This window comes from Coturnix japonica, chromosome Z, assembly GCF_001577835.2.
Source record: "Coturnix japonica isolate 7356 chromosome Z, Coturnix japonica 2.1, whole genome shotgun sequence".
Classification (NCBI taxonomy): domain Eukaryota; kingdom Metazoa; phylum Chordata; class Aves; order Galliformes; family Phasianidae; genus Coturnix; species Coturnix japonica.
This window is the reverse complement of record NC_029547.1, coordinates 38865415-38891698: the sequence shown is the minus strand read 5'-3', so window position 1 is coordinate 38891698 and position 26284 is coordinate 38865415. Positions and strand designations below refer to the sequence as shown.

Genomic DNA, 26284 nt, shown 5'->3' with positions numbered 1-26284 from the left:
CTAATAGTGCAAATAAATATCTGCTACTATTTCTTTTTCTTTTCAAGCAGTTTTTTTTTTAATTACTATTATTGTTGTTTATTTTATTTTATTTTATTTTTTTCCCTTATGGGAATATGAATGCAGACCTATAAAATCTGTGAATCTGCTGGCACACAGGCAGAGCAGTTAAACATCAAGCAAAATGTGCACACTCACGTTCTCACTCTGGATGCAAAGGAATCAGCTCAACCAACAGCTTGGGGAAGAACCCAGCCCTGGCTCTCCGTTTTTCCTCCCCTGCCACCTCTATCCCAAATGGCCCTTGCATTTCTCCTGCAACACCCTTTCACCTACAGGAGCTTTGCAGAGTGCTGTCACCCACTCTGGCACCAGCTTTATTTTCTCGTGCCGCTGCAGGAAAGACACCACCTCTCTTCGGAATGAGATCTTCCACTACTTAGCAAGCCTTTGCTGAATGAGTCATCAAAGCCGGCTGGTATTGGCTGGGCTGGTGAGTACCCAAGGGATTGCCTGGTAGAGGCTGTGAGGCCTTGCTTCATTCACAGAAATGCGAGGTTGCTAGCCCGTCCTTCCATTCACACACCCAGCGTCTCATTCATGTTTTGCAGTTTTGCTAGCTGCTTCTAATGAAGACAGCCGTTTGGGAGTGACAGTGTTTTCTGGGCAGTAGAGACAAGTAAAAATAGGCTATGATATGCATATTTGCTGTTGCTATGCTAGGAGGATGAAGAAAGGAACGAATGCTGTGAGGATGCTGTAGCAGGTTAGCTGTGTGATGGTGAGAGGCTATTCCACAGATCACTAGAAGCACTAACACTGCCATAATTCATCACTGCGGGGATAAAAGGAGCTGATTTAATTTAATGGCATAAATATACTAATTAAGTAACTGTATTTAAGCTGCTTTGGTTTGGGTTTTTTGTTTGTTTGTTTGTTTTTGTCTTTTTTGTTTGTTTTGTTTGTTGGTTTTTTTTTTGTATTCGAATACTGTGGCCTTTAGTTAAGGGAGAGGGAAAGAATAGCACAGGATTTTTCCTTTAAAATTTTCTGCAGTTGTTTGTTTAAAAATGAATATTATGTAATGTATTTTCAAAAAGATATTTTGCAAAGAAAGTCAATTTGTAGGAAAGAGCCATGTGGCTTGTGATGAGCATTGTATTTCACAAGGCTGTGTACACTTTGCATTTTAAAAAAAAAAAAAAAAAAAAAAAAAGGAAGAAAAATGAAGCATCTGATTTCTTCATGTTTTTCCCCTCCCCAGATCAATTCCTTGTGGTTGATATTTATGCTTAATAAGAACTGGTGTATTCTTTTATTCTTCACTGCAGAACATCAGTGAGGTGATGCATAAACTTTTGAATATTCCTCTAGCACTTCTCAGTTTTCTCAGATTTATAGCAAATATTCTAGGGGATGGAAGATGTGTTTCACATTTTAGTTTGGAGTGAATATCAGTGGTGAAAGAAAAAACATCTCGTATGCTTGTTGTTGGATATCAGAGAAATACTCAGTTCACACATAGGTACTTTATATAATCCTGCATTAAAACATAGGGTTGCTGTGAGGTAGGGAAGAAGGATTGTTTTATCTGTAAAAAATTGGAAATAACAACTTATGTGAGAAACAACATTGACACAAAAGCTTGTAAAATCTGCTAGGCTGCTTTTGTGAAGGAAAATGGTGTATTTTCTTTATTTCTATTACATGTTTTTGAGATGCTTAAAGGTATTCTTTAAACCTTCAAGGTATCTGTGTTTTGCTGGAGGGGGGAGAGGGGAATATATATGTGTATTATGTATATATATTAGAGATTTGCTATCTAGTTGTGCCTTCTTTATAGATTCACAAATATGTGAGGTGAAAGAACAGTCAAACAGAAGAATAAAGTGTGGTGTTTTAGATAGGCTGTTAATTCGTTTTTAAAGGTAAGTGTCTTTGGTATGAAAAGAAGTAGTGGGGGCAGGAATAATATTTTAAAAGAAAATATCTGTTTGAGAAGAGAGGATAAGGACATTTGAGAATCAATTGGTGCTGGTGTGCTGTAAGTGGGTGGATTTTTTTAATTTTTTTTATTTTTTTTTTATCTTTTTCCTACAGGAAGTGATTTGCAGTGCTCACTGAGCCTTTTGTTGAAAAGGGTCCTTCTCATTTGTGTGAGTCATGCTTTTGCTGTGAGCAAGTTGGCAGCTCTAAGCAGGATTGGGATCTCTGTTGTAGAAAACTGTTACTTCACCTAACCTTAACGCGGAACCACAAGAAATATCTTTAAAATATATATTTCTTGTTCTTCATCATATTGTTTGCTTTTTTACCCCCGAATCTTGTTCTCTGCCTGTGTTGCTATGAATCACCTGCTATGTTAGCACGAGCATCTCCTGCATTGGTATCGGATTTGCCAGAACATATGCAGGAAACTAGATAGAAGGGTATGCTTCAACGTACCAAGTATAACCGCTTCAGGAATGATTCAGTGACATCAGTTGATGATCTTATTCACAATCTGTCCATGAACAGCAAGGTCTCAGCAGTTGCTACGACTTCAGCAGCACCTTCATACCTGGTCACTCCAGAGGTTCTCCGCAAGGACCAAGAAGATGGACCCACCACTCTGTGTACCCTCATCCATAAAGTGTCCCACTTGAAATTCTCTTATACAGGCAGCCTCTTGGGTATCAAAAACCTGTCCTCTGCAGTAAAGGAGCTTGCAGTCTCCAAGTTACAGGGAAGCTCGAGTGCTTCTAGTTCAGCAGCAGAAGCTTCTGACAACACACGTAACCTTGTCTCTGCCAATTCGTGTTCACTGCAGGACATGAGCAAGATGAGTATGGGGAAAAAAACACGGTCAGAGGAAATGTGCCCAGGAGATGAAGACTGGAATCAAAAGAGCAGCATTGTCAATAAACCCTCTCAAGGATGGCTGCACTTGAGTGAGAAGATCCTGGGACCTGGTGTGACGTACATTGTGAAGGTTGGTCTGATTTCTTCCATTTTCTTTATCAATGAAAAATTCTGTGCTGGTTTTGTTGGCAGGCTATATGGGCAGATAGGATCTCTATTTGTATGCTCCTTTTTTTTGTGCATAATGCATGGTATGTAAATGCAGAAAGGCAGTGTTGGAAATTACTTATTTATTACTTATACCAGAGCAAACCTGCAAATAGACTGCTTGTTAGATAATATGCTACAGCTGGGTTAAAATGCTGTTTTTAAGCTAACAGCTATTTTTCTTAGTATTGTGGTGGTTGTTCTCACTCATCTTCCTAATTTAGGTTTTCAGTGTTATCTAGCATATTATATATATCTTGGATGCAAAAGCTTCCAATATGGCTGTTGCAATCTACAATAGGAAAGAAATACACCCTGTTGTATGAACAGCCATCTATCTTGCATGATTTTTCAGACTGGAAATACATTTAAGGGCACATGTGCTTCTAATGTGAAAGTATAAGGCACAGATTGTAATTCTTACCGTGTTCCACAAATAGAAATACTGTTGTGGGTAGAGCAGGAAAATGCTTGTTTTACATAATGAGAATTCAGTCACTTCTAATGTTATTGCTCTTTTCAGTTCACTGATACTGCATGTCAAGAGCAGCAAATCACAAGTTTCAAGGGTAATATTTTGGTATGCTTTGAAAGTATTCTGCAATGACCTGTTAAATTAGATCTTCTGAGAATAGGTTATTTATGTGTAGCATTGTTTTGCAGACAGGTAAGATACTGGATATGCCTTCTACCACAGTGTGCACTAAGTGTAAAAATAACATCTACAATTCATTCTTCAGTCACTCTTCTTTGCTGAGAGGCTTTTGCATCATGTTAAACTGTGGCAGACTGTTAATAATATTTTATAGACCTATTTTAAATCTCCCCTTAGTTTGGGTGCAGAAATATTGTTTGCAATACAAAGCATGACTTTGTATCAGGATGCTTGTTATTTAACTCTTAACAATATTTCTCAAGTTTCACTGTCAAAAGCAGAGTACATATATAACCTTTGAAACACTGGGTAGCAGCTTTTGTGTCTTTCTGCTAGTTTTGCAAGCAATGGCAGATGAAGTAAGTTGGCCAATTCAGAGCAGTGTTAATCTGAAATAGCACTTCCTTACTGTTCTGACATATACTGGGTGTACAATAGGAAAAGAGAGTTAGTGCTACACTTTGGGATATAAATTGCTTCTCTCTTACTGTTTGAGAAGCATCTTGATAAAAATGTCCCACTGTTGCTAGATGTAACTCGGTGGAGATCCATCTGCACGAGAAATAATCTAGTTGGCAGAATACTGTTTGATGTTCTCTGCTTAGGTCAGGAAACTCAGCTGTTTTATTTATTTTGCTTTGGACATTGTAGGTAGGCAGACAGTCACTGTGAGAATTCACTGCTTCTGTTTGTTTTACCTGAAATCAAACACATTATTCATTTTCTGTGTTTTTCAGTGGTGGAATATATATATATATTGATTTGAAAAAAAAAATTAAAATTATATATGAGTGAATTTTGATTTAAGATTCAGAAAAAACATATATTAACTGCTAGACTCCTGTGATGAAAACCTGTAGTGTTTATGTAAGAAACTGTCTATTTTGAATTATGGTTTTTAACATTGGCAGCATGCTTCTGGAATCACACCTTCAAATGTACAGTCTTGAAAGCACAGCAGTTGTTCAGCAGTTTTTCAGAAACTTACATCAGGTTTATACCCAGCTAAATGCAAGTGCACCCATTACAACTTCCATCTTCTGGATCTTTGCTGTAGTAAATGGAATAAATCAAGCAGTTCTGCTTGATGTCTAAGCTGATGTATGTTCCTTAAAAAACTGATATATCTACAGTCTCCATATTTATGATTTTAAACTTCTAATTATTATTTTCAGGTTTTGAAGCATAATGTTTTGGCTGCAGAACTTTTGCACATTAGTGTTAGGGGAAATCTGGTGCAGAACATAAGCTGCTAGAGTTAATCTGCATGGAGATTTAAAAGGAAAGACATCTTAGTGAATATTGAGGGTAGCAAGTAAACTGTCTGGAAAGTGTTCACTAATTTCCAGTATGTACTTGAGAAAATGAAGCACTTCACTTGTGACACTGTTGTGCATATTGCAAGTATTCGCTTTGGTTAATATCACACTGCAGCAATTGCATTCATCTTCTATTATATATCTTGAAAATTACATTTGAAAAGTACTAAACTACATGCAGCCTCTTTTTTCACTAAAACCTGTAACACATAGAGAATGAATAAATTTTAAAAAGGCAGTATGCAAGACATGTTTACGTATAAAATGGTAAGTGCCTAATGTATGCATTTCTGATTCCAGCATTTCCAAGTTTTTGCATACAAAAATGTATGTTTGCAAAATACAAACAAAAAGAAATACTGTGCATATAAAACTACTGATATTTCTAAATATGGAATCTTGTTAAAGTTCATTCCTTTTAGCATCTCCATTATGAGTATTTTTGAGCAAGATGTTGGTAGTGTTCTTTCATATCCTGCAAGTCAGAAATAAGAAAAAGATCCTTTTTATGAACATGTGTTGTTTTCAGTGAGGTTGAGATGGAGATTAGAAAGTTGACAGATGGAAAATTAGCTTCCCTGTGCTATCTTTCTCCTTGAGAAGAGGAGAAAGATAATTTCCCTAACAAGAAATGAGACTTTAAAGTTGACTTAAGAAATAGCATTTCAAGAGAAGATAAAATATATTCTCCTTTCCCTAGCTGAATACTTAGCATTTTTTTAAATGGAGTTCTGAAACATAATCCTGTGACTTGAGTGTGAGTTGATGACAGAATGTTTTCACAGAGGAGAAATGTAAAACTACTATTAATTTCTTACGATAATTATAGTTGTATCCAAATTGGAATGTTTTTTGAACAGATTTATGAGATAGCCTTTTTTGTTGTTGTTGTTCTGGTGTTGGTTTTTTTTTATTTGTGAGATGTTGTGTGATGATTTCTAAGGCTACTCATATCTACAACTCTGAAGAATAGTGGGGAAAAAAAAGTAGAAAATGTTACAATCTTAAAATCAAGAGAAAATATCTATATGTAGTAATATAATAAGATATATTTATCTATATTTATCTGTATATAGACATTTTCTCTTTCTCTCTCTCTCTCCCTATATATATATATATATATACATACATACACACACACACATATATATGCTGAATGTATACATATATTTATATATACATACACAGATATATATCCTCTCTCTATGTAGAGAGAGGAAAACTATACTTGGAATCATGGAGAAAATACTGTACCTTGTTACACAGCTTAACTTCAGCTAATGTTTCCCCCAGCAAGTGATAATTTTTAGTCACATAAAATCTTAGTCATACATTGAGAGTTATGTTAAAGAATGTAGAATCTATTGCTTAGTACTGTTCTTCTATTTGTCCTTCTGCCCTGATTACAGTGGCACAGAAGTACCATTTCTTTGCCAAATGGTGCTTTCTCTCTGTTACTCACTCTCAGAAGGAATGGGAGACATTCAAAAAGTGTTCATATTTTCTTCAAGGCCTCTCTGTTTTTGTGAATCTCCACACATAAAGAGGGGCCTTTACAGACTTTTTTTAATCTCTGTGTGGGGAAAAGGATAACAAATTTCCATCTTTTTCAGTGTATCAGGCAGATCCTGATATCTTCTTACACATTCAAGATCATTTATTAGTAGATATATGCAGTTAATATGCCAAAAGTTAGTAGATATATTTAGCTGCCCACAAACTATTAAAATTGGTGGCATTTATCTACAAATAGTTTTACAGAAAGGAGGAAAAGTAGTGGTGTTTTTTTCATGTTTAATGATTCTTGGTAAGTTTTCTTTAGAACAATAGTACTACATATTTCTGCAAATGTGTAGTCAATATACAGGACTTTAAGATTTGTGTGTGCATATATATTATACACTCATATATAAATTAAAAGGATTTTTTATATATTAAGGTGGATTGATTCTTTATATAACACAAGCAAATAAATGAAAAAAAGAAAACAGTTGCCTTATTTTGTTTAGAAGCTGGTATTTCTACTAGCAGTGGATCTGTCTTAAGAATTTGTTCAGTTGAAGTTTCAGTCTTTATGTATTGACTAAATGTGAAGCACTTTGTTCTGTTGTTCTCAGAATCCTGCTGGAAGTTTCTCTTTACTTAAGTGACTGAATTCCTTAATGAAAATCTTCAAGAAACTTTTTGTAAAGGGATTTACATGACTAAAGCAAGGCATCTTGCAAATATACAGTGACCTACACTCATGCAGTGGATTTTTTAAAAAGTGACCTTTCTTTTATAAATATTAAATTCTTTAATGATGTACTTTAGATGCCAAACACTGTTACTGCTTGGTGACAGAAAATATATCAAAGCACAGATATACAGAGAAAGTCTTATTTCCCTGGAGACTTTTATGAAAGTGTTCTATTACAACTATTATAATTAGAAGAGTGTTTCTCTGTTTCTCATGGCAACATATATTTATGACACATTTTTAGTGTTAGATTCTGACAGTGTCATATTGGGTATTTCCCTCATTCAGAATGATGCAGCCATTGTTTCATTGCTACAGTACTGCTGAGCCCTGCAGGAAGCAGGTGCAGTATTATGGAGATACTTGGAAAGCATGGTGCAGATAATTTCCCTCAGCATGCGCTGGTGGAGGACAGGCACCAGGTACCCTCAGAGGCAGCACTGAAGGTGAGCTTTGCCCTAGGGGAAGGGAAGAAAATGACATTGCATGCAGCAGGGCTCCACAGAAGTGCATGGACAAGGGACCTCAGCCCTCAGTGCCTCAGACATCTCTGTGGTCATCCTAAGGCTCAGTGTAGTTATTACATTTTGGAGATAATTGCGGGAGAGACTTAGTTTGGGAGTTCAGAAAATGCCTGTGTGTATAGAAATCTCTGAAACGTGTCACTACAAGCGTATCTTCTTACACAAAAGACTGATGAAATTTCAAATAACAGACTATAAGATTAATTTATGCTACTTTATGATGTGCATGTGCAGTATAACACTAATTCTAGGTAAGACTTTATTATGCGTTAATTGATAGCTAAGTAGAGCATTTATAGGCAAATATTTATATCCCAAACTTCCAGAGAAATGGAAAATCTCTAACAGCTGACTTGAAGGCTCTGCAACTGCTGCTCATACAAATTTATTTTTCTCCAAATATCAAGTCTTCCTTCTGCCTGCAGGTTTTTCTAATATTGTAACTAACCCTATATAAGGAATATCACAGAGCCAATCTTCTATTCCACTCTTAAATATGTAAGCATATCTTCTATTCCACATGCTTAAAATATGTAGTTACTCTGACATAACTCTGAACAGCTTAGTACATGCTGAGCCCTTTTTCTCACTGTTGTCTCTCCAGAAGATGGTAGCTCAAGTTTGCCAAAGCAGCTCCATTTCCCAGGAGGCACATTGCTTTATCAGCAACACCCGCAGAAATGGAGTCTGCAGACATCCATGGTGCTGGAGCTGGGGCAGTACAGTGCACAACTGCTCTTCATTAACAAGGAGGTTTGCCTGAGGTTTGGCAAACACCCTCTTAGCAGACACTAAAGTTTATAAAAAATAAAGTGGTTATTGCGTATCTAAAGTGCAGATCTTCAGAAAATTCTGGCTTTTTGCTGATACAGAGGAAAACGACCTTATGATATTATGTTTTTTTTCTGGATTGGTTTCAGAGTAGGTCTCATGCTCCAATGCAATAGCTGACCCGTGGGTCCAGATCCTGCAGGGACCAAGGCTCCAGCTCAGCTGTGGAGCTCCTAGCATCATATGGATGAATTCCCTATATATACTCTTTTTCAGTATGAATGCAGTAATACTGTATGTAAAAGTTTTCAATTGTAAATTCAGCCCTAGGAGCTTCCCATTGTTTTCAGTACTCATAATTGATAGTTATGCCAGCTCATTTTCTAACTTTTGTTTGCAGCAGTGCTGAAAGATGCATGGCAGTTTCAGACTGTCTATGTGGAAATATCTTCACAACAACCCTCCTTCTAAAGTGGTCCTTTTGTTCAAAGTGAATAAAGGCTAACCCCACACTTAACTAAAGGAACTATTTACCTGGTTTGATTGGCTCTTTCTGTTAAATGGGTAGAGGTTTTATGCTTCGTAAGTACGCCATATGTAATTACATTAGAAACAAGATTTTATCCAAATATACATAAGAACTACAAATATCTGTCAATGTTAGTTGTGGCAAACAATTGCAGTTAAGGTAACTGTGCTTAAGATCCTGGAGAACTTTGCTGGGCTTGTGAGTAGTTGATCCTCACCGCTGCTTAGCATGCTCTCCATTCTCTTTTTATTTTGCTTTCCAAATGGGTGAAGGTAGTTTGGATTTCGTAAGTACTATAGATTAAAACAAGCAAACAAACAAACCCAGAAATTTCAGTTTTCTTTGCACTGACTATTTGTTGTGATCAGGAAATAACCACTCTATCATATATTAAAAAGAAGTGTCACTGTTTGAACTAAAAATCCACCTGCCTCCGTGACAGGGGGCCGTGGGCCCCGGAGGGGCCCTAGGCCGAAAGGAAAAAAAATTAATTAGGAAAAAGAAAACAAACGGCAACGATCTAAGGAGGCACACTTATTTACTAAATACTATATCGAAATACAGGATAACACAATATAATACAATATAATTGAAAATTGAGCTAACGAATCAAGCAAAATAGGAGAGAGAATGAGTCCCATAACCGAGAGGCCTACTCAAATCTAGGCGAACGGCTGAAGGCCCCACACACTCCCTGAACGCCAGAAACTCGAAAGACGTCAGTCTGTTCTGCGAGTTAATATAGAGTCCAGGTCCCGTGACCTATCGTGTTGTTCTCTGGGAGATGTAGTCTTCTTCTGTAAGTTGCAGATTCAGTAAAATTATTCATGCTTTATATGATGTTATGATGTGGAATACTGATAGCAAAAATTACAAAATTATTAAACCATGACACGGTTGACACATGAAACCATTCACCTAGTTATCTGTGCATAGAGCTGTGCCTTCCGATCTTCAGTACTTCCCACACATTTCCAGTGCTCTAGCCTGACACAGGAGTGTGAACACTGTGTCACCTTCAGAGAATACAGAGGTCCTTAAATAATTAGCCTGAACTGGATAGGAGATCTGTCTTAAAAAATGTTGAGCAATTTACTTTCCTCCTGCAGACCTGGTAGGGTATGTTCTCCTGCCTTGTGCCTATTTGTTACAGGTAACAGAACAGGTAACTCTGTATTTCAAATTCTAGGTAAAACTATCCATTTTGTCTTTAAAAATTTGCAAGGACTGTTTTACTCCCATATTCCTTCAGACAGATGTCCTCAGACAATGACTTCTGCTGCCTCTGTTTGCTATTGAGTAAAATGTAGTATTCAGAAGATAGGCAACAGCCAGTAAGGGGGGGGTTATTTTATGGATTTTAGCAAGGATTTTCTGTATTGTCAGATGTCCTTATGTATTTCAGAAAACTGTATCTTTTTCTCACTTTTCATAAAATTTCACTTTTTTAATGATGTTGCAGTGCTTCTAAGATGCCACTGTCTTCACAGAATTAGTAGATTTACTCCTACAGGGTGCTATGTAGTTTGTTGGTATACATGCAACTAAGGTACAATGTTCTTATGATGTAGAAGAGCAAAAGTATATTATGATAAACTATCCTCTCTTTGTGCAAACAATTTGAGGTGCCTTACTCCAATCATTAAGGTATTCAAGGCAATTAATGTTAAGTTAAAGCAAATTTTTAAAAGATTATGAAATACTTTGCATCTTTTATTACTTCTTCTTTTACTTAGTATTTTTTTATTAACGGAAACACCTTTTGATTGCAATTCCTTTTTTTCTTTTCAGTAGTTTAGTAAGTGGGCATTATAAATTCAGGTAAGCTGGGAACATGGTAAAAAGTGATGTTACAAGGATTCAAGTTGATTCTTCCTTATGTTTTTGCCAAAGATAAAAATTACTTTGAAAGTGGTTAACTCTCAACTCTGTCTAGGACTTGGATTGCTTTTGTTTTTATTTGGTTTTCTTCTTTTCTTGCATCAATGCAAGAATTTACAATACAGATCTATGACTGAGTTTTCAGTTATGTGTGGACAAGTTTATTAACTTTAACCTGTAACTATTTTTGTATTATACCATGCTTGTTAGTGTGCATCTAGACTTCAGTTTTGATAGGGCTTATGAAGGAAGGCAAGTTTATAAGTTGTAAATCCTGTAGAACATTTTGAAACTCTTAGTGTCCTTTTCCCAAGCCTATTAGGCTAGTAATGACATCATCTGAAATTATGATGATTGGTTGTTTGGATGAAGAAATTAATGTATGTTGCAACAGAAGCAAAATAGACTGAATTTGACATAGAAGCTCTCCTTTTGAAATAGGGAATAATCAGCTGGGCTTAATTAGCAATAGTCAGCTCTTGTTGTTGTTGTTGTTGTTGTTGTTGTTAGCACTAACCCTAACAAGTATAAAGTAAGAGAAAAAAAAGAAAAAAAGTCAGGATATTACTCTAAATACACATGAGAAATAGATGTGGCAAGTAAAAAGGAGTTCTCTTTTGTATACTTCACAAGTAAATGCACAGTCTGAGCCAGAGGGTGACAAACTGTCCAAATTATTACCGAGTACCTTACAATATGTTTCAGAGCTTTCTATTTTCAAAAATTAGGTCTGTATACATCATGCAGAATCACAGGGCGATACCTCTGTTTTTCATTCAGTCCCTAGGCTATTATCAGCATTTGTGAAATGCTAGAGCAAATTTCAGATACTTTAGTGTTTGAAGGCACTGACTAATTTATGGCCTACTACCAAGTGTATATCTGTTTGCTGATATAACCATGTTATCCTTTATATAACTTGCATGAGGCTATGTGTATTGCAGGTGCAATCTGCAGTGCTGTGAGCCACTCAGATTTATAGCAAGTAGCTGGGAACACAGATTTGAAACCACTTTTAATTTGCTGTGAATAAGCATGCAGCTTTATTGAACTAATGATATTCCAGTAGTTTACATTCAGGGATTAGGCTTCCTTATTTTGTCTGAGAGTGGGTGATAGGTTTATTTTCATGCTACCCAACCTTTGGGCAGACACTAGTCTGCTAGTCAGTGCCACCCATACACCTTCCATTTAAACATGTGTTGTTCCCAGGCTGGACTACTCCAGTGCCATATGTGCATAAGTGCTGCTGTATTTATATAAAAACATTTCTTGTTATTTCTACTACTAGCTTCTGACACAAAAACTGAAAGATTTCTTCTAGTAAACTGATGTTCTGAATGAGCTTATTACAAACCTCTGAGCAAGATTTCATGTTCTAGGGGAAAAAGATAACTCTGATGGTGACTTCTCTTGCTTGCCTTTCCTCTTCACTCCATGCAAATGAATACACTCAACCCTCATTTTTTAACCTGTCTGTTTCTGACACATGGTGAAGAACTCTTTACCCTTTCTTGCACTGAGTACTGTAAAAAAAAAAAAAAAAAAAAAAAAAAATTAAAAAAAAAAATTAGTTGCTAAGCAAGAATTTTCTGAGTGAGTCATAGAGCATAGAGAAGATAGAGATACTTCAGGGAATTTGGAAAAAAATCTTTGCTGTGGAATGAACTAAAAACCTGGAATGTATTATGCTTACCTGAAAAAATGATGGCTAGATTTTGAACCTCTGCAGTAGAAGACATGATTCCAGGAGAATGTGACACATTTAAGCTTTACATCAGTGTCCTGCAAGGCACAGTTTAGAATGCAAAGTGTTGGTTATGATTCTAAAACCTCTGAATGGGGAGGCATTCATTCATCTGAAAGATGTCGCCTTAGGGTGTGGTACCATTCAGTGAAGGTATACAAGCTGGAATATTCTCATTCAGATATGAGAAACTAGACAGAAGGTAGAACATTACCAGAGAGAGCTTGGTGCTCCTAAATTTTCCTACTTCAAGGTGAGCTGCATTTGGTGATTTTGTAAATTGAGCATGAGAGGGAGGATGCTAGTGGGATGCTATCATGATGCACAGTAGCCAGTTGGTTAGAATATGCGTTAAGTGTTGGGTGAAGAGGAGCTCTTATTTGAAGTAGACTGTTTTATAACTATACTTTAAATGTTTCATGGAATGCCTAAAACAAAAGCATTTCTTTTTAAATGGGATATATATTTGTTGAAATAAATGAATAATTTATTTACTTGCTATCTTGGTTGTATGTCTCCTTTCTGTGGATCCTTGTCAGGATGTACTTCAAGTGGATATTTTTAGAGAACAGTGTTGGTCTTTGGGAATAATTGAAGCATAGCAGTAGGTGAGTTATATGTTCCTGTAGTTGGCCTTTGGGCCTTCTGAATGTCAGTTTTTATAGTAATTTCATTACTTAAAAACATGCTGTGGTGATTAAGTGTTTGCATCTTTTATCCAAGAAAATCAGTTACCATCTTTGCCTTGATCAGTCAGGAAAATTGCAAGCTTTACTATGTTGTGTTCAGCTGTCTCCATACTATGCATAAAGCAAGTACAAGATAATTTTTCCATCTGACTTTCCTTCAGTCTGGTTTTGTCTCTACTTTCATTAATGCAGATCAGGTAGTATGACTCAAGAGAGTCTAACTGCACACCTTCTAAGTATGTTAATGGATATCTGTCTAATTGCTTGTGTGTTTATTTCAAAACGTGTGAATATGTGTTTGTGTATTTATTTGCACGCCTGCATGTACTTGTGAAACTACCTTTCACAGTTTACTTCTAAAGTATTTGACTCAGCCCTCAAAATTATGCAATTTCTGAGCTTAAAAAAACTTGTGACAAATATAGGCAAGTGAAGGAACAAGTACAATTCAAGAATCTTTTGGTATCAAGCGGCCTAAGTGGATGTGTTGAAAAAATAATGAAAACCAAGTATTTCAGTAAGGAACAGCCACGGGAATGCCTTTGAATAGTTTTACCAATTTACAACATATTTAATTAAAAAAATACACTGTATGAAATAAATATTGGGGAACATTTATTCTTAAAAGAATCATAGAACTAAAGCAAAATGATTCATTGCTATATATTGGTATAACTTAACTGAGTTCAGCTGATTATCTCAATTGATCTTCATCTTTGAGAAAATCGAATCAGCCTCTGAGATACTTTAAAATAGAATTAGTAGCTTAACTTCTCTCATCAGAACATGACAATATTTTTTTCTTGATACTTTAAAGTGCGCAGGGAGAAACCTACTAAAAAAAAGTAGCTACTTGCAATGATACACAGGAGGTTACCTTTTCTTTTACTGTTTTGGTCTTGGTAATAATGTTACAAGCCTTATTTTGAAAGCTCTGTGTGCCAGGATCTCTATGAAGAAGCTATTTTCCACAAGGATTTTACAAACTTTTTGAAAACCTAAGATAAAATTGCAGAAGAATTCTTAAAAAAACAAAACAAACAAACAAACAAACAATTGATCTTGAAATAAGCCTTCCCAGAAACTGCAAGCAATTATGATCCAAATTTGAGCAATTTAATGATTTTAATTTTAATTTCCTTGGTTTGTAAACATTTTATAACATATATGTTTCTGTACAAAAAGTACTGTTGAAGATCCTGGTAATTAAAAAAAAAATCTTTTTTTTTTTTTTTTTCTTTTTTTTTCAGTAGAATAAAAAAGTCCTAAGCAGACACAAAATGCTGACCTCACTTGGTTTTTGCACCAGTTTTGTGTCTAAATAGATTTGATTACACTGCAGATTGGTATTAGGCTAGAACAGTGTTACCAAGTTAATTATCTAAAAACTCATTCCAGCTTCCCCTAACTTTCAAAAGCTGAGTGAATGGCTGAGTACATGCAGTGATGCTGCCATTGGATATGCCTGCCATAAGCTGTTTGTACAAAGCCATTCTACAAATACCTGTTGAGATCTGCAGCTTTAGCTGTAGGCTTTATCATGTGCAAATTATGCCTGCTCTTGGAAGCAAGTTGAGAATTCACCTGAGGTTTTCTCTCTCTTATGATAGTTACTGTTACATCTGAACATATTTTCCAACTTACTCCCTGTTTTTCAAAGAGGTACAGGGCAGAAGTGTGCTCCAATAAGTCTGGTCTTTTCCTAAATATTACCCAGCCTTCGTATCCCTCCTCTCTAGAATAATTCTGTCAAAACCATCTCCCAGCATTTGTTATTAGTGTATTTTCTTAAGACTTTCCTGTATCTTTATATTGTTGCACTAATGAGAATACTAACAAAAATTCCACCTGTGCCTGAGGTGAGGAATTTTCAGATTGCTGATGCTGTTTACAACTTCCCTGCCTGCCACAATGTTTTTTTCCCCACTAATGGTAGTTGAATTTGTTTTTCTGCACTTCGTTTGTTTTTGTTTGTTTGTTTGTATGGTTGGTTGGTTGGTTGTTTTTTTTTGTTTTTGTTTTGTTTTGCTTTTTTTTTTTTTTTTTTTTTTTTTTTTTTTTTAATAGCTTTGTATGTAAAATAAAACATGGAAAATGAAAAACTAAAAACCAGCACATTACGGACAAGATGTATTAATGGCATTAGATTAAACTTATAGAGAGATGTTGAATCAGACTTGAGAGAAATTGTTAATGGAAAAGCTGTGTTATACAAGAACATAATCACAAAAATCTACATAGCACATAGGATTCATGGAATGTAAAAATACATATTCACAGAATCACAGATTCACAAAATGGCCTGGGTTGGAAGGGACCTCAAGGATTATGCATCTCCAAACCCCCCAGCTACAGGCAGGACCACCAAACTCCAAATTTAATAGTAGACCAGGCTGCCCAAGGCCACATCCAACCTGGCCTTGAACACCTCCAGGGACAGGGCATCCACAGCCTCTCTGGGCAGCCTGTTCCAGCACTTCACCACTCCATCTGTAAAGAATTCACCCCTGATATCCAACCTAAATCTTCCCCCCTCCAATTTAAAACCATTTCCCCTTGTCCTGCTGTTATCTACCCTTTCAAAGAGTTGATGCCCCTTCCTGTTTCTAGGCTTCCATTGTGCAACGCCTTTCAGTGAACAGTTTATCATAGAACTCAAGAATAATTTCATGTTTTTCAACTGCTTCTTTTTCCTTGCAGTACTTGGGGTGTATAGAAGTCTTGCGTTCAATGAGATCTCTTGACTTCAATACCAGAACACAGATTACAAGGTAAGACTTTATTCAAGTGTACATTTAAAATAAAGTGTAAACTGTGTCCACAGAGAGGAAGGGATATGAAAATAGCAAGACAAGACATGCAGTAAATAGTATTTTATGGATACCTTAGATCAGTTTGATTGTTTTTGTTTTTTTGTTTTTTGTTTTCCTTTACAAAAGCAAACATCACACCAAGTATTAATACAGCTCCAGTGAAATTTAACAGATATATTCCCTTTTTTCTTTTTTCTTCTTTTTTTTTTTTTTAATTTTTTTTTTTTTTTAAATTTTATGTGCCAGGAACAACTTTAGAAAACTTTAGTCTGTTTCTTCAATGATGCTTCCTATAAAGGCACTTAGCTAGCTAGCACTTTCATGACATTTAAGCTAGCAAGAATGAGAACTCTACTTGTCTTCAATCTGTATACAAGCCTGCAAGGCATTTGTCAAAATTAGTCTAGGGAGCTGATTTGAAGCATCATGTTTGTGGGTTTTAATAGTATTTTTTTCATGAAAAGATGTCAGATTAAAAACCAGCCGGACAATAAGGATATATTAAAATGCATCTCCACAGTGAAATCTAAAAGAAATGAACAGATATGTTCTTTTCCAGACAACATGTAACAAACAGCAAGCTTATATTAGACTCTCATTACAGTTCTTCTTTGATACCTATCCTGTCATTGTTCTAAAGGTAGTATAGTGTCTTAAGAAATTACCATGAATCACTTTATTACTAAGATATATTTTGAGAACTGTAGCAAATAGTGTTTTGAAGATGTTTTCACTTGAAAAGCTGAGGTCATTGATACAGACAACTGTGGTGTTGCGATCACATTTCAAATTGCCACAGACACAGCTGCTGATGGTCTTTCATAAAATATGGTCATACTGTAGATAGCTAAGTATTTCTGTCATTAAATGACGAAAATGACTTACTTTAGGCTTGGATGCCATACTAATGGTCTGTATGCACTGACTTTGAGTTACCCTTGCATATATCAGCCTTGAATAGGACCCAGTGTGTCCCTAAAAATGTTCAGCATTTACTTGTCAAGACACTGATTTGACAAAAGGCATAAAAGCACAAGGAGTGATTAATGGCAGAATTCTGGATTTCAGACAATACAGACAATGGTAGCATCTGATAATTTTCTCATTGTGTTTTTTTAAACTCATAGTGTACATTTCTGTTACTTGCAACAGTGAACTTCTAAAATGACTGCATGTGCAGATGGTACATCTGTGATGATCACTGTGAATTTAGATGACTTATTGTGATAGGTTTTTTTTTCTATATTTCATAATTGAAGATGAATAGAGTTCACCTTTTTGTTTGTTTCTCTCTGCGTCTCTTTACACTTTATCCCTCCACTGAAACAGCATTCCAATTTTCTTATTATTTTGCTTATCAGCCCAACTCTGCTTTTGATACTTAAGCACATACTTATGCAAAACTTGATTGTACTGTTGATCTGAAGCAGTGTCATTTGCACAAAGTATCGTCTTAAAACTCTTTAAATACAAAAATACTTTCTGGCTTTTACTGTAAAAGAGACTTTGAATCTTTTTTTTTTTTTTTGTTATGTTATAGCATATTTGACTACATGCTGGACATATTGTTGGCTTATCTTCCCTTGACCTCATCAGATCATGGGATATTTTTTCAAGCAGGAAGCTCTGTTTTCATGGTTTGCTAATTGTTTAGCATTTGCTATTTTCTGATTCATAAAATAACAAGAACTTTCTAATTCAGCTTTCTGATCATGCTATTCCTAGCTAAAACATATTTTAAAGTTGGAACCTTTAGTTGAAATTGGAATCAGAATCTAGCAACTTAATCTGCATTTCATTAATTCAGAAATCCTCATATCATGACCTGTAGGAAGCAGTCTGATCAGGATTCATTATTTAACGTTGCATGTACAAGCCTATTTTTTAATTAGTTAATGCTAATTGCTATTAAAAATTAAAACTCTCATTTGCCAGCTAGCTTGCTTATATGCACTGAGAAGCATAACGTAGGCTTGAAGGTATGTTTTGAATTAATATGGCTGATATTCTGATATTACAAGCACTAGTTCTCTCTCAAAAAGACACCTGTAACTCTGTACAACTTTTTAATTACAAATAAAGGGGAAGTATCTGAAAGCTACATCTATCTGAGAGTGATAATTGTTTGTACAGTCGTGCAGGAGAGAAGGGCGGGGGGGAGGAGGAACATGTGCAGACTCAGATTACACAGAAGTAGGGAGGCTCCAGACATCTCCCACTGCTCCTGGCACTCATGTACCCACGTAGCTCACCCATTGGTTCAGGCTGTGACCCTAGAATTCCACTATACTCCACCTCTTCACAGGTTGAACCAATGACTGAGCAGGTAGGGGGTGAGCTCCTGCAATTTGGTGACTTAAAATACAATGTACATCACAACGTATGTACAATACCCACTGCAATGTAGAATGTTAAGACAATAAAGGCAATTACTGACAGTCTTTTCTGTGGTTCTGTTGGGCCAGCACTTGATGTTCTTTCTTGGGTCATATCTTTTTTAAGGACCAGTAGTGGTTATGATTTGTGCTTGCCATTTCCCAGAAGTTCAGCAGTGCACCACAGGGCGTCACAATTTTATCTCATGGACACTGGAGCATGCTGGAGTGATGTTGCTCCTGCCAGCTATCCTGTGAACTTATAACCTCAAGGGGAGTAAAACAGATGTTTAATAGGTACAAGGAGGGGTAGGTCTGCCCTCCATGGTAAGATACAGGCTGTATTTCAGTCTTGAGTCAACACCTCTGCCAGTACTGGGGCACATCCTGGTCTTCAATACCACACCCTTTGGCCTGATATCTGTGGCTGAATCATTATATCAGGTACCAAAGGGGGGGGGGGAAGGGAGAGGAAAGAGAGGTTCTAATTTGCCACATGGACATGATTAATGTCCCCTCTGCAATGAAAACAGGGGTGTGAACTACTACCTCTGCTGGCCATGCACCAATTAATGGAGGGTTTACTGCTCCCTCATCCTCTGACAATCTCCGCCAAGGTGCAAGGAGACCACACCATTTTGGTCCTGCTTGCACCTTCCAAGGCCATCTTACCTTGTGTCTTCCAGGCTCTAGATCCTCAGGGACAGGGAAGAGAAAATTATTCATGATGCCAACCTGTGACTTGAGTGAGGTGTCCTTACCTATAATTTCTATCCTAAGTGGGGAGGCCCACTTGTCTGCAACATTCTTAAAGATACTGGCAAACTGGGTCTGCCATCTCTTGGTCTCTCATTCAAGTCTTGCAGGTTTTCATAAAGCCCCTTGTTCCACCCCTGCAAGAACTGTGAATCTGCCTTCAGGCCAGCCTTCAGGATCCTGTTATATCTTATATATCTATAAGCAGGACTTGAAAAGTCCACTGCCTGCCCTCCCATGTGAATGCAAACTGGTCTTGGGATTCCTTAGCAATTGGAATGCTGAAAAATGCATTTGCTAGATCCAGAACACAGTGATATGCTTCTGTCTATCTCTCTACTTAATGTATCCATGAGGGAGGCGATGTTGGGTATGGCTGCATGGATTGGTGGTGTGACTTTATTTAGTTCTCTGTAGTCTACTGTCATTCACCACGTACCATCTGACTTCCTGACTAATGATCCCTACTCTCTCCAGCTCCTGCACAGTCTTGGTAATTTCTTCTTGCCCACCCAGGAGTCTATACTGCTTTGTATTTGTGATCCAGCGCAGTTGTGGCAAACAAATAGGTTCAATTTTTGCATGACCCCTTATGATTGCCTGCACCACCTAGATACTAATACATCTTTCCCTTAATCTGAACTCTCCCACAGTGGTTTGGAGAGTCAGACCTGACAGGATGTCTATCCCCAATATGTACTCTGGAACTGGGGCAATAGACACCTTGTACTCCCAGGGTGGTAGATGCCCAACTCAAAGTTTCAACCATGTTTGGGTTACAGGGATTGTCTGCCCCGAACCCTCCTATAACAAAGACTTTTACTGAGTGAGATTAACTTGAACAATACGCACTTGGTCAAGTATCTTATTAAACATGACTCTCCTGCTGCATGTGGCAGTGCTGGGTCATCCATCCTGCCTTGAAGGAGATGTCACTGGAGCTTGGCTCGTCCCTCTTTTGCCATCTTGTGGCACCCACATCAGCCTGTGCTCAACTCAGGTACTGGTGATGTTGACATGGTACCAGTTTTTGCTGTTGTGTTGGACAGGGGCACTGGCTCTGTCAGACTCATCTCAACACCTCTCTGTTGTACTTCAGAGGCATCTCCTGGTAGTGGGTGATGAAACTGAACAGGCTGTTAAACACCAGGTTGTTGATCAGGAAGAATCTGGGGGTGCCAGTGTCCTGCTGCCAGTGGATGTGGCAATGCCGTACCTTCTCATTGCACCAGAAGGACAGAACATAGTCCCCAACAAATGTCTCACTCTCCCTGATGAGGAAAGAGCCATCAGGTGCCCCCGTCTCAGTGCACTACTCTGTCAGCAGCCACTCAGCAATGTGCTGCCCACCACGCCTTGCTCTTAGCCTGCCATGGAACCATTCATCTGTGAAATGCAGCTTGGTGTTATTGCTCACCTTCTGCACTGGTTTTCTCCCGTTTGTTTCTGGCTGGGACAAAGTAAAGTGCATTCCATACATAATCGATAGGGTCTTCCATTATTTGGCAATTATCTGCCTTCTGTTTCTTTGTCATGCATGTACCCATGGTTCCTTGCCACTCACCTCTGTCAGCCACCTCAGGTTCAGCAGGGTTTGCCATTGGTAGGCTTGACCTTTATGGCATCTGCTCACACCTATGCCAGGAGTACAAGCTAGACATCTTGTGATTATTTCAAGAGGTACTGTCTGACATAAATAGTTACAGTCTTTCTATTTTCACCCTGCTGGCTGAACTTGTTTACATCACCCAAGGTCTTTTGCTAATCAGACCAAGAATGTCTTTATTCTCTCACAATGATGTACAGACTAAAAGAAGAGAAATATGGGACCTGGATAAACTAATTGAGGTGGCTTGGGGAGTATACAGAAACAGGGATTATACTGAAAGAGAAATTGGGAAGAATGGTAACAGTTGCTCGAGAAGTGGTACAACTACCTGAGAAGATGACCACGATGTATTGTAAAGCCGACCAGAAGGGAGAAACAACCAAAGAAGTAGACAACACATTAGCTGACTGAGAAGAATAGTGGCAGAAATGAAGGACACAGATATGCAGGCTTTGGTTACAGACAGTACAATTCAAATTGAAGGTAAACCAAGATATTAAAGAGACAAAAAATTGATAAAGAACTTAGAAGGGCAAGTGGGAGAAGGAGAGTGGATTAGGGTGCAAAACAAAATAACAGTTCCCACCTCCCTGTTATGGGCCATAATCCTGGCTAAGCACAGGAAAACTCACTGGTGAATCGAGGCCCTGTATAAATACCTGAGTCAACGGATTGTGGCTTGGAATTTATACACCATCATTAAAGAGGTAACACAGCAATGTGAGATTTGTTTAATTCTACAACAGGCCTCGGAGTCCCACTGGGACAGATAGGAAAGGGAATTACCCGGGACAACAGTGGCAAATTGATTTCTCAGAACTCCCAAGAAAAGGGGGGTTCAGATATTTATTGGTATTAACAGACACCTTTTCGGGATGGCCAGAAGCGTACCCCTGTAGGACTAACAAAGTGCAGAAAGTAATTAAAGTATCATTACAAGAGATAATTCCAAAACATGGGGCGCCAGAACATCATATAGGTAGTGAAGATAAAAGAGCAAGTGTTGTGGATCCGCTACATGTGACTTCAGAAGACCTCTCAACACCAGTGGGCTATTAAGAAGTCCGGACCACTGAAGCTAAGGATTAAGAGACAATATGTTTAGAACGTGTTTTATAGGCTGCATGTGTTATATAAAACTTGCTTTAGCCTGGCATGAAAAATACCTATTTAAACATAACTGAAGGAGTAGTGGCTAGCCTGAATCTCACTGTTTGTTGCATATGTACAGCCTTGCCAAGGGATGGAGGAATGGAACTCCCTCAATATGGGATTCCGTCCACCAATTGGACACTGTGGGGAGGAGCAGGAGGTAGGCATAGGTGTGCAAATAAAATTGCTATAATAGGAAAAAAGGACCTAAATTCAGTATACAACTATGATACTTCATTAGGATTTACAGATCTGTGGAACAAATTAACCAGTTGGTTACGGAACTTTGCCTGACTAAAGCCACTCTTCACGGCTTACATAGTCTGACTTTAGAATATTGCATATTCCTACCTTGGAATATTCATATGTTATTTACGTTGTTTCTTGTGTATGTCTAAACAACTAGGTGGAAATTATGAGACATGGAAACAAGATATGCCAAAAGATGGCAAGAGGGTTGCATTTTCGTAAGTCCCTAGGAGAGAATGGTATCATCCAGCGACATGAAGATGGCTAGATTATGGAAAAGAAGGGAATTGATGTGGAACGTATTTCCTTAGAATTGTTTCAGAACGGCATTTGCTTAATTATGAACTAGGCAAGGGAGTGTAGAGCGAACAAAGGCAATGACAGGCACTACAGGGAGGGATGTGGAGGGTTGACTCACCCCTCCTAGCAATGGCCTGGAGAAGGAGGGGAAGGCGAGCTGAGAAATGCAGCCTTAATCCCTCTCTCATGTGCTCACGTTTTGGTAATCCTAATTCTGAATCTTGTGAAAAATGAACAGCTTTGTGTGATATTTAAGAGAATTTTTTCCTTTATCATTGCATATTTGAAGTTTCAAAATTCTTTTATTATGTTTCACGGAGTTCTCTTTAGAGCTCACTCCGTGACAGCGGGAACAAACCTAGGGGAGCAGGAACAAAAGTGACTCCCTTCTCTAACAGCGCAGTACGGCACGGCACGGCACGGCAGGGCACAGCGCGGCCCGACCACGTGCGCTTCGGGAGAGGGGAAGGGAAGGGAGATTGCGATTGGGTCTAGGGAAAAAAAAAAAAGAAAGAAAAATGAAGGAAAAAAAAAAAAAAAGAATGATCTGAGTACAAACGGCAGTTTAATAACCCAATAATGCTAAACAAGAAGAGAGTTTCAACAAAGAGAAAACCAAGTCCCCAATCTCACCGATGGGCTGTGGGAGGCTGGAAGTTCCGACCACGCTGCCTCCTTACGGGGAGCCGGGACAGAAAACCCCGTCCCCTTCCCGACTTCCCCTCCGGTGCGGCTCCCCACATGCCCATTTAAGGCAGTCCACAGAAAAAGAAAGGAAAGAAAAACTTGACTCCTTAACTCTCATTATCCCACATGATATTCTGATGTGGAATTGTAACACCAACCAAATTACAAAACCATAACATTATGGGAAATCTTGAATAGGGTACTAACAAGTTGTACTGCACTTATTCTTTGCTATAATGAATATAATGTTGTGTACTTCTGAGCAAATACATGGAAGTGCAAACCAAGGGTCAGTAGTTAAATGTAATGAAAAATAAAAAACATCTAAATCTGCATGGTGCATCATTAATATTCAGGTGACAATTCTTGTAATACTTGTGAGGTCAAGAAGACTTTCTTAAGGAGCAAGATGAACAGAAACATTTAATTTTCAAAGTAGAGGAGGAAAAGGAGGACTTAAAGGTGAGAATACTCAGCTAATTGCAAGTGTCAAGAAACCATTCATCTGATACATATCACCATCAACAGAGAAAGGTGCACTGTGCCTTTGAGCTTTTGTGACCCCACTATTTGTTCTCTCAGGCAGGCTTTTTATAAAGCAAAGATCAGGTAAGGAGTTTGCAACTTATCTAGTATTTCTAAGCTCACTGTTAAATCTGTTTTAGCATAATGAGTCTTTACTGCTTGTTATGTGCATGAGTGTAGTTATGCACTGGATTTAATTAGAATAATGTTGCACACAGTGTTTATTGTACAGAAGTATCCGGGCTACAACACTGCAAGTTCACTAATACCTAATCAAATGCAATTGGTTTACTGCATGTAGCTTCAGAAAACAAAGCCCCTCCCCTTGAGAAGCAAAATGCATTGCACACTAAATAAACTGCTCAGAGTGTTAATAACAAGTAGATCAGGGGAGTGAAGTATTTCATACCTGCACTGAACCCAAATCCATACTCTTATCCTCTCTGCAGCTACGGCGTGCTGAATAGTTTGAAAGAGATTCCTCTACATATCTGGGGCCTGAACCTATGTTCATTAAGACTGAAAATCAAACTCATTAATAACAATATCCCAACCTCTTAAAGGGGAAAGAATGCAAATCTGTATTTCTGAGTTGGTTTTGAGTTCAATGCTAAACCACATGAATTCAGTTCATAAATTGTTTCCTTCAAATATAATTGCATTCTTTTAGAAATTCGAAATCAGCAGACATCAGTGAAAAATGTCTGAAGACATTGGAAAGGAAGATATTTCCACTGTGTTTTCAGAGCATGGATAGTAATATAAGTTGGTTTGCTTAGCAATAGGGATTAGTACATTAGTACATTGGTTTAAGTACCAATATAATAGTTTAGCAAAAGGAATCCATAAGTCATTAGTCTAAAACTTCCCATTTCGGCTTTAGTGGGTAAACAGTCTTGTTTTTTCCTCAATAATTTTGCACTGGAGACATAATAGAATACTTTTATCTTCTGCCTCAATGGTTTTGCCTTATGAGAAGTACTGGAGTCAAAATAGAATACTTTTATCTTTTCCCTCAAAACATGCAGGGACATTTTCCTCAGGTCTTATCACAGAATGACCCGGGTTGGAAGGGACCTCAAGGATCATGTAGTTCCAACCCCCCTGCCTTGCAGGGCTACCAAACATACACATTTACTAGATCAGTTTGCCCAGGGCCCCATCCAACCTGGTCTTGAACACCTCCAAGGACGGGGCATCCACAACCTCCTTGGGCAGCCTGTTCCAGGGCCTAACCACTCTCCTAGTGAAGAACTTCCCCCTAACATCCAACCTAAATCTTCCCTCTTTCAACTTAAAACCATTTCCCCGTGTCCTGCTATTTTCAGCCCTTTCTAAGAGTTTACTCCCCTCCTGGGTGTAAGTTCCCTTCAGGTATTGAAAGACTGCAATGAGGTCACCCCGCAACCTTCTCTTCTCTAGGCTGAACAAGCCCAACTCCCTCAGCCTGTCATGACATTCTGACATTCGCTGTTTTTAAAAAAAAGTGGTTCACTGTGGCCTAATAAGCAATGGAAATCCTCCAAACTTGGGAAAAGTGAATGAAAGTGAGTCAAAGGGTTTGGTGATTAAGCTGATTGTGAAAAAAGGCAAGAAGTAGGTGGGCACTTGACCCACCACTGAGCATGCCCAAAGGGACATTAGCACATATCTATGAGACCTTGAAAAAGAGTGAATATGTATGCCAAAGTACTGCAAATGTATGTCTTAACTGTATAAATGTAGAACCTGAACTCTGAGAGCGTGGGCATGCTTGTCAAGTCACCCGATGTGCATCATGAGGAATAAAGGAATGCCCACTTTCTAACATGACATATGAGTTAGAGAGTTTCCTTCTCAGATTTTGGATGACAGTAGGTACCATCTTCATTGTGTCATCTTCAGAGAGTTCTGAGCTCAGCTTTCTCAATATCAAGCCCTCAGGTGTAGAAGGTGTATTTCACCTGCCCCTGCTTTCTGCTGTGTGGGCTCTGGGTGTGGGGCAGTAGTGAGGGACTGGTTTACAGGGAAACACAGAGCACAGCACCCCAGGCATGTGGCTCCACAGGGCAGGGCTGGGAACATCACTGGTTTACTTTCCATGGGCACACTTACCTTGGGGCCAGAGCTCTGGGAAGGAAAGCTGCTGGTCTCTGCTGCTTTACCAGGAAGTACAGCTCCTGGAGGTGGCTGGAGTCACCCTTATAATTCAGGCAACAGGCCATTAAGTGAGGCAGTGATAGTTGAAGTGGCTGAATGTGTCAAGGAATAATTTACATTTTCTTGTTTAGCTGTGAACAGAAGCAGACTAGAATAGAAGGGGTTCTATGCCTAATAGAGATCTTTCATTTTGATGTGTTACTTGTGAGGAAGAATGTTAACAGGTTTTTGGATTCGTTTGACTAATACATGTCATGGCAATGCAAAGCCTGAGTGA

At 38.1% G+C, this 26284-nt stretch overlaps 1 protein-coding gene across 8 annotated transcripts in view; it reads left to right on the top strand.

Moving 5' to 3' along the window:
* Nucleotides 1-277: 277 nt before the first annotated feature.
* SHC3 (SHC adaptor protein 3) overlaps nucleotides 278-26284 on the top strand; it is a 63991-nt gene continuing 37984 nt past the window's right edge. The window contains exons 1-4 of one of the 8 annotated variants that reach the window (XM_015849366.2): nucleotides 510-766; nucleotides 2101-2156; nucleotides 2810-2971; nucleotides 16103-16173. In XM_015849366.2, coding sequence (XP_015704852.1) covers nucleotides 2813-2971; nucleotides 16103-16173 — 230 coding nt within the window. In that variant the 5' untranslated portion in view covers nucleotides 510-766; nucleotides 2101-2156; nucleotides 2810-2812. The other 7 variants (XM_015849363.2, XM_015849361.2, XM_015849364.2 and 4 more) reach the window with 7 other exon arrangements.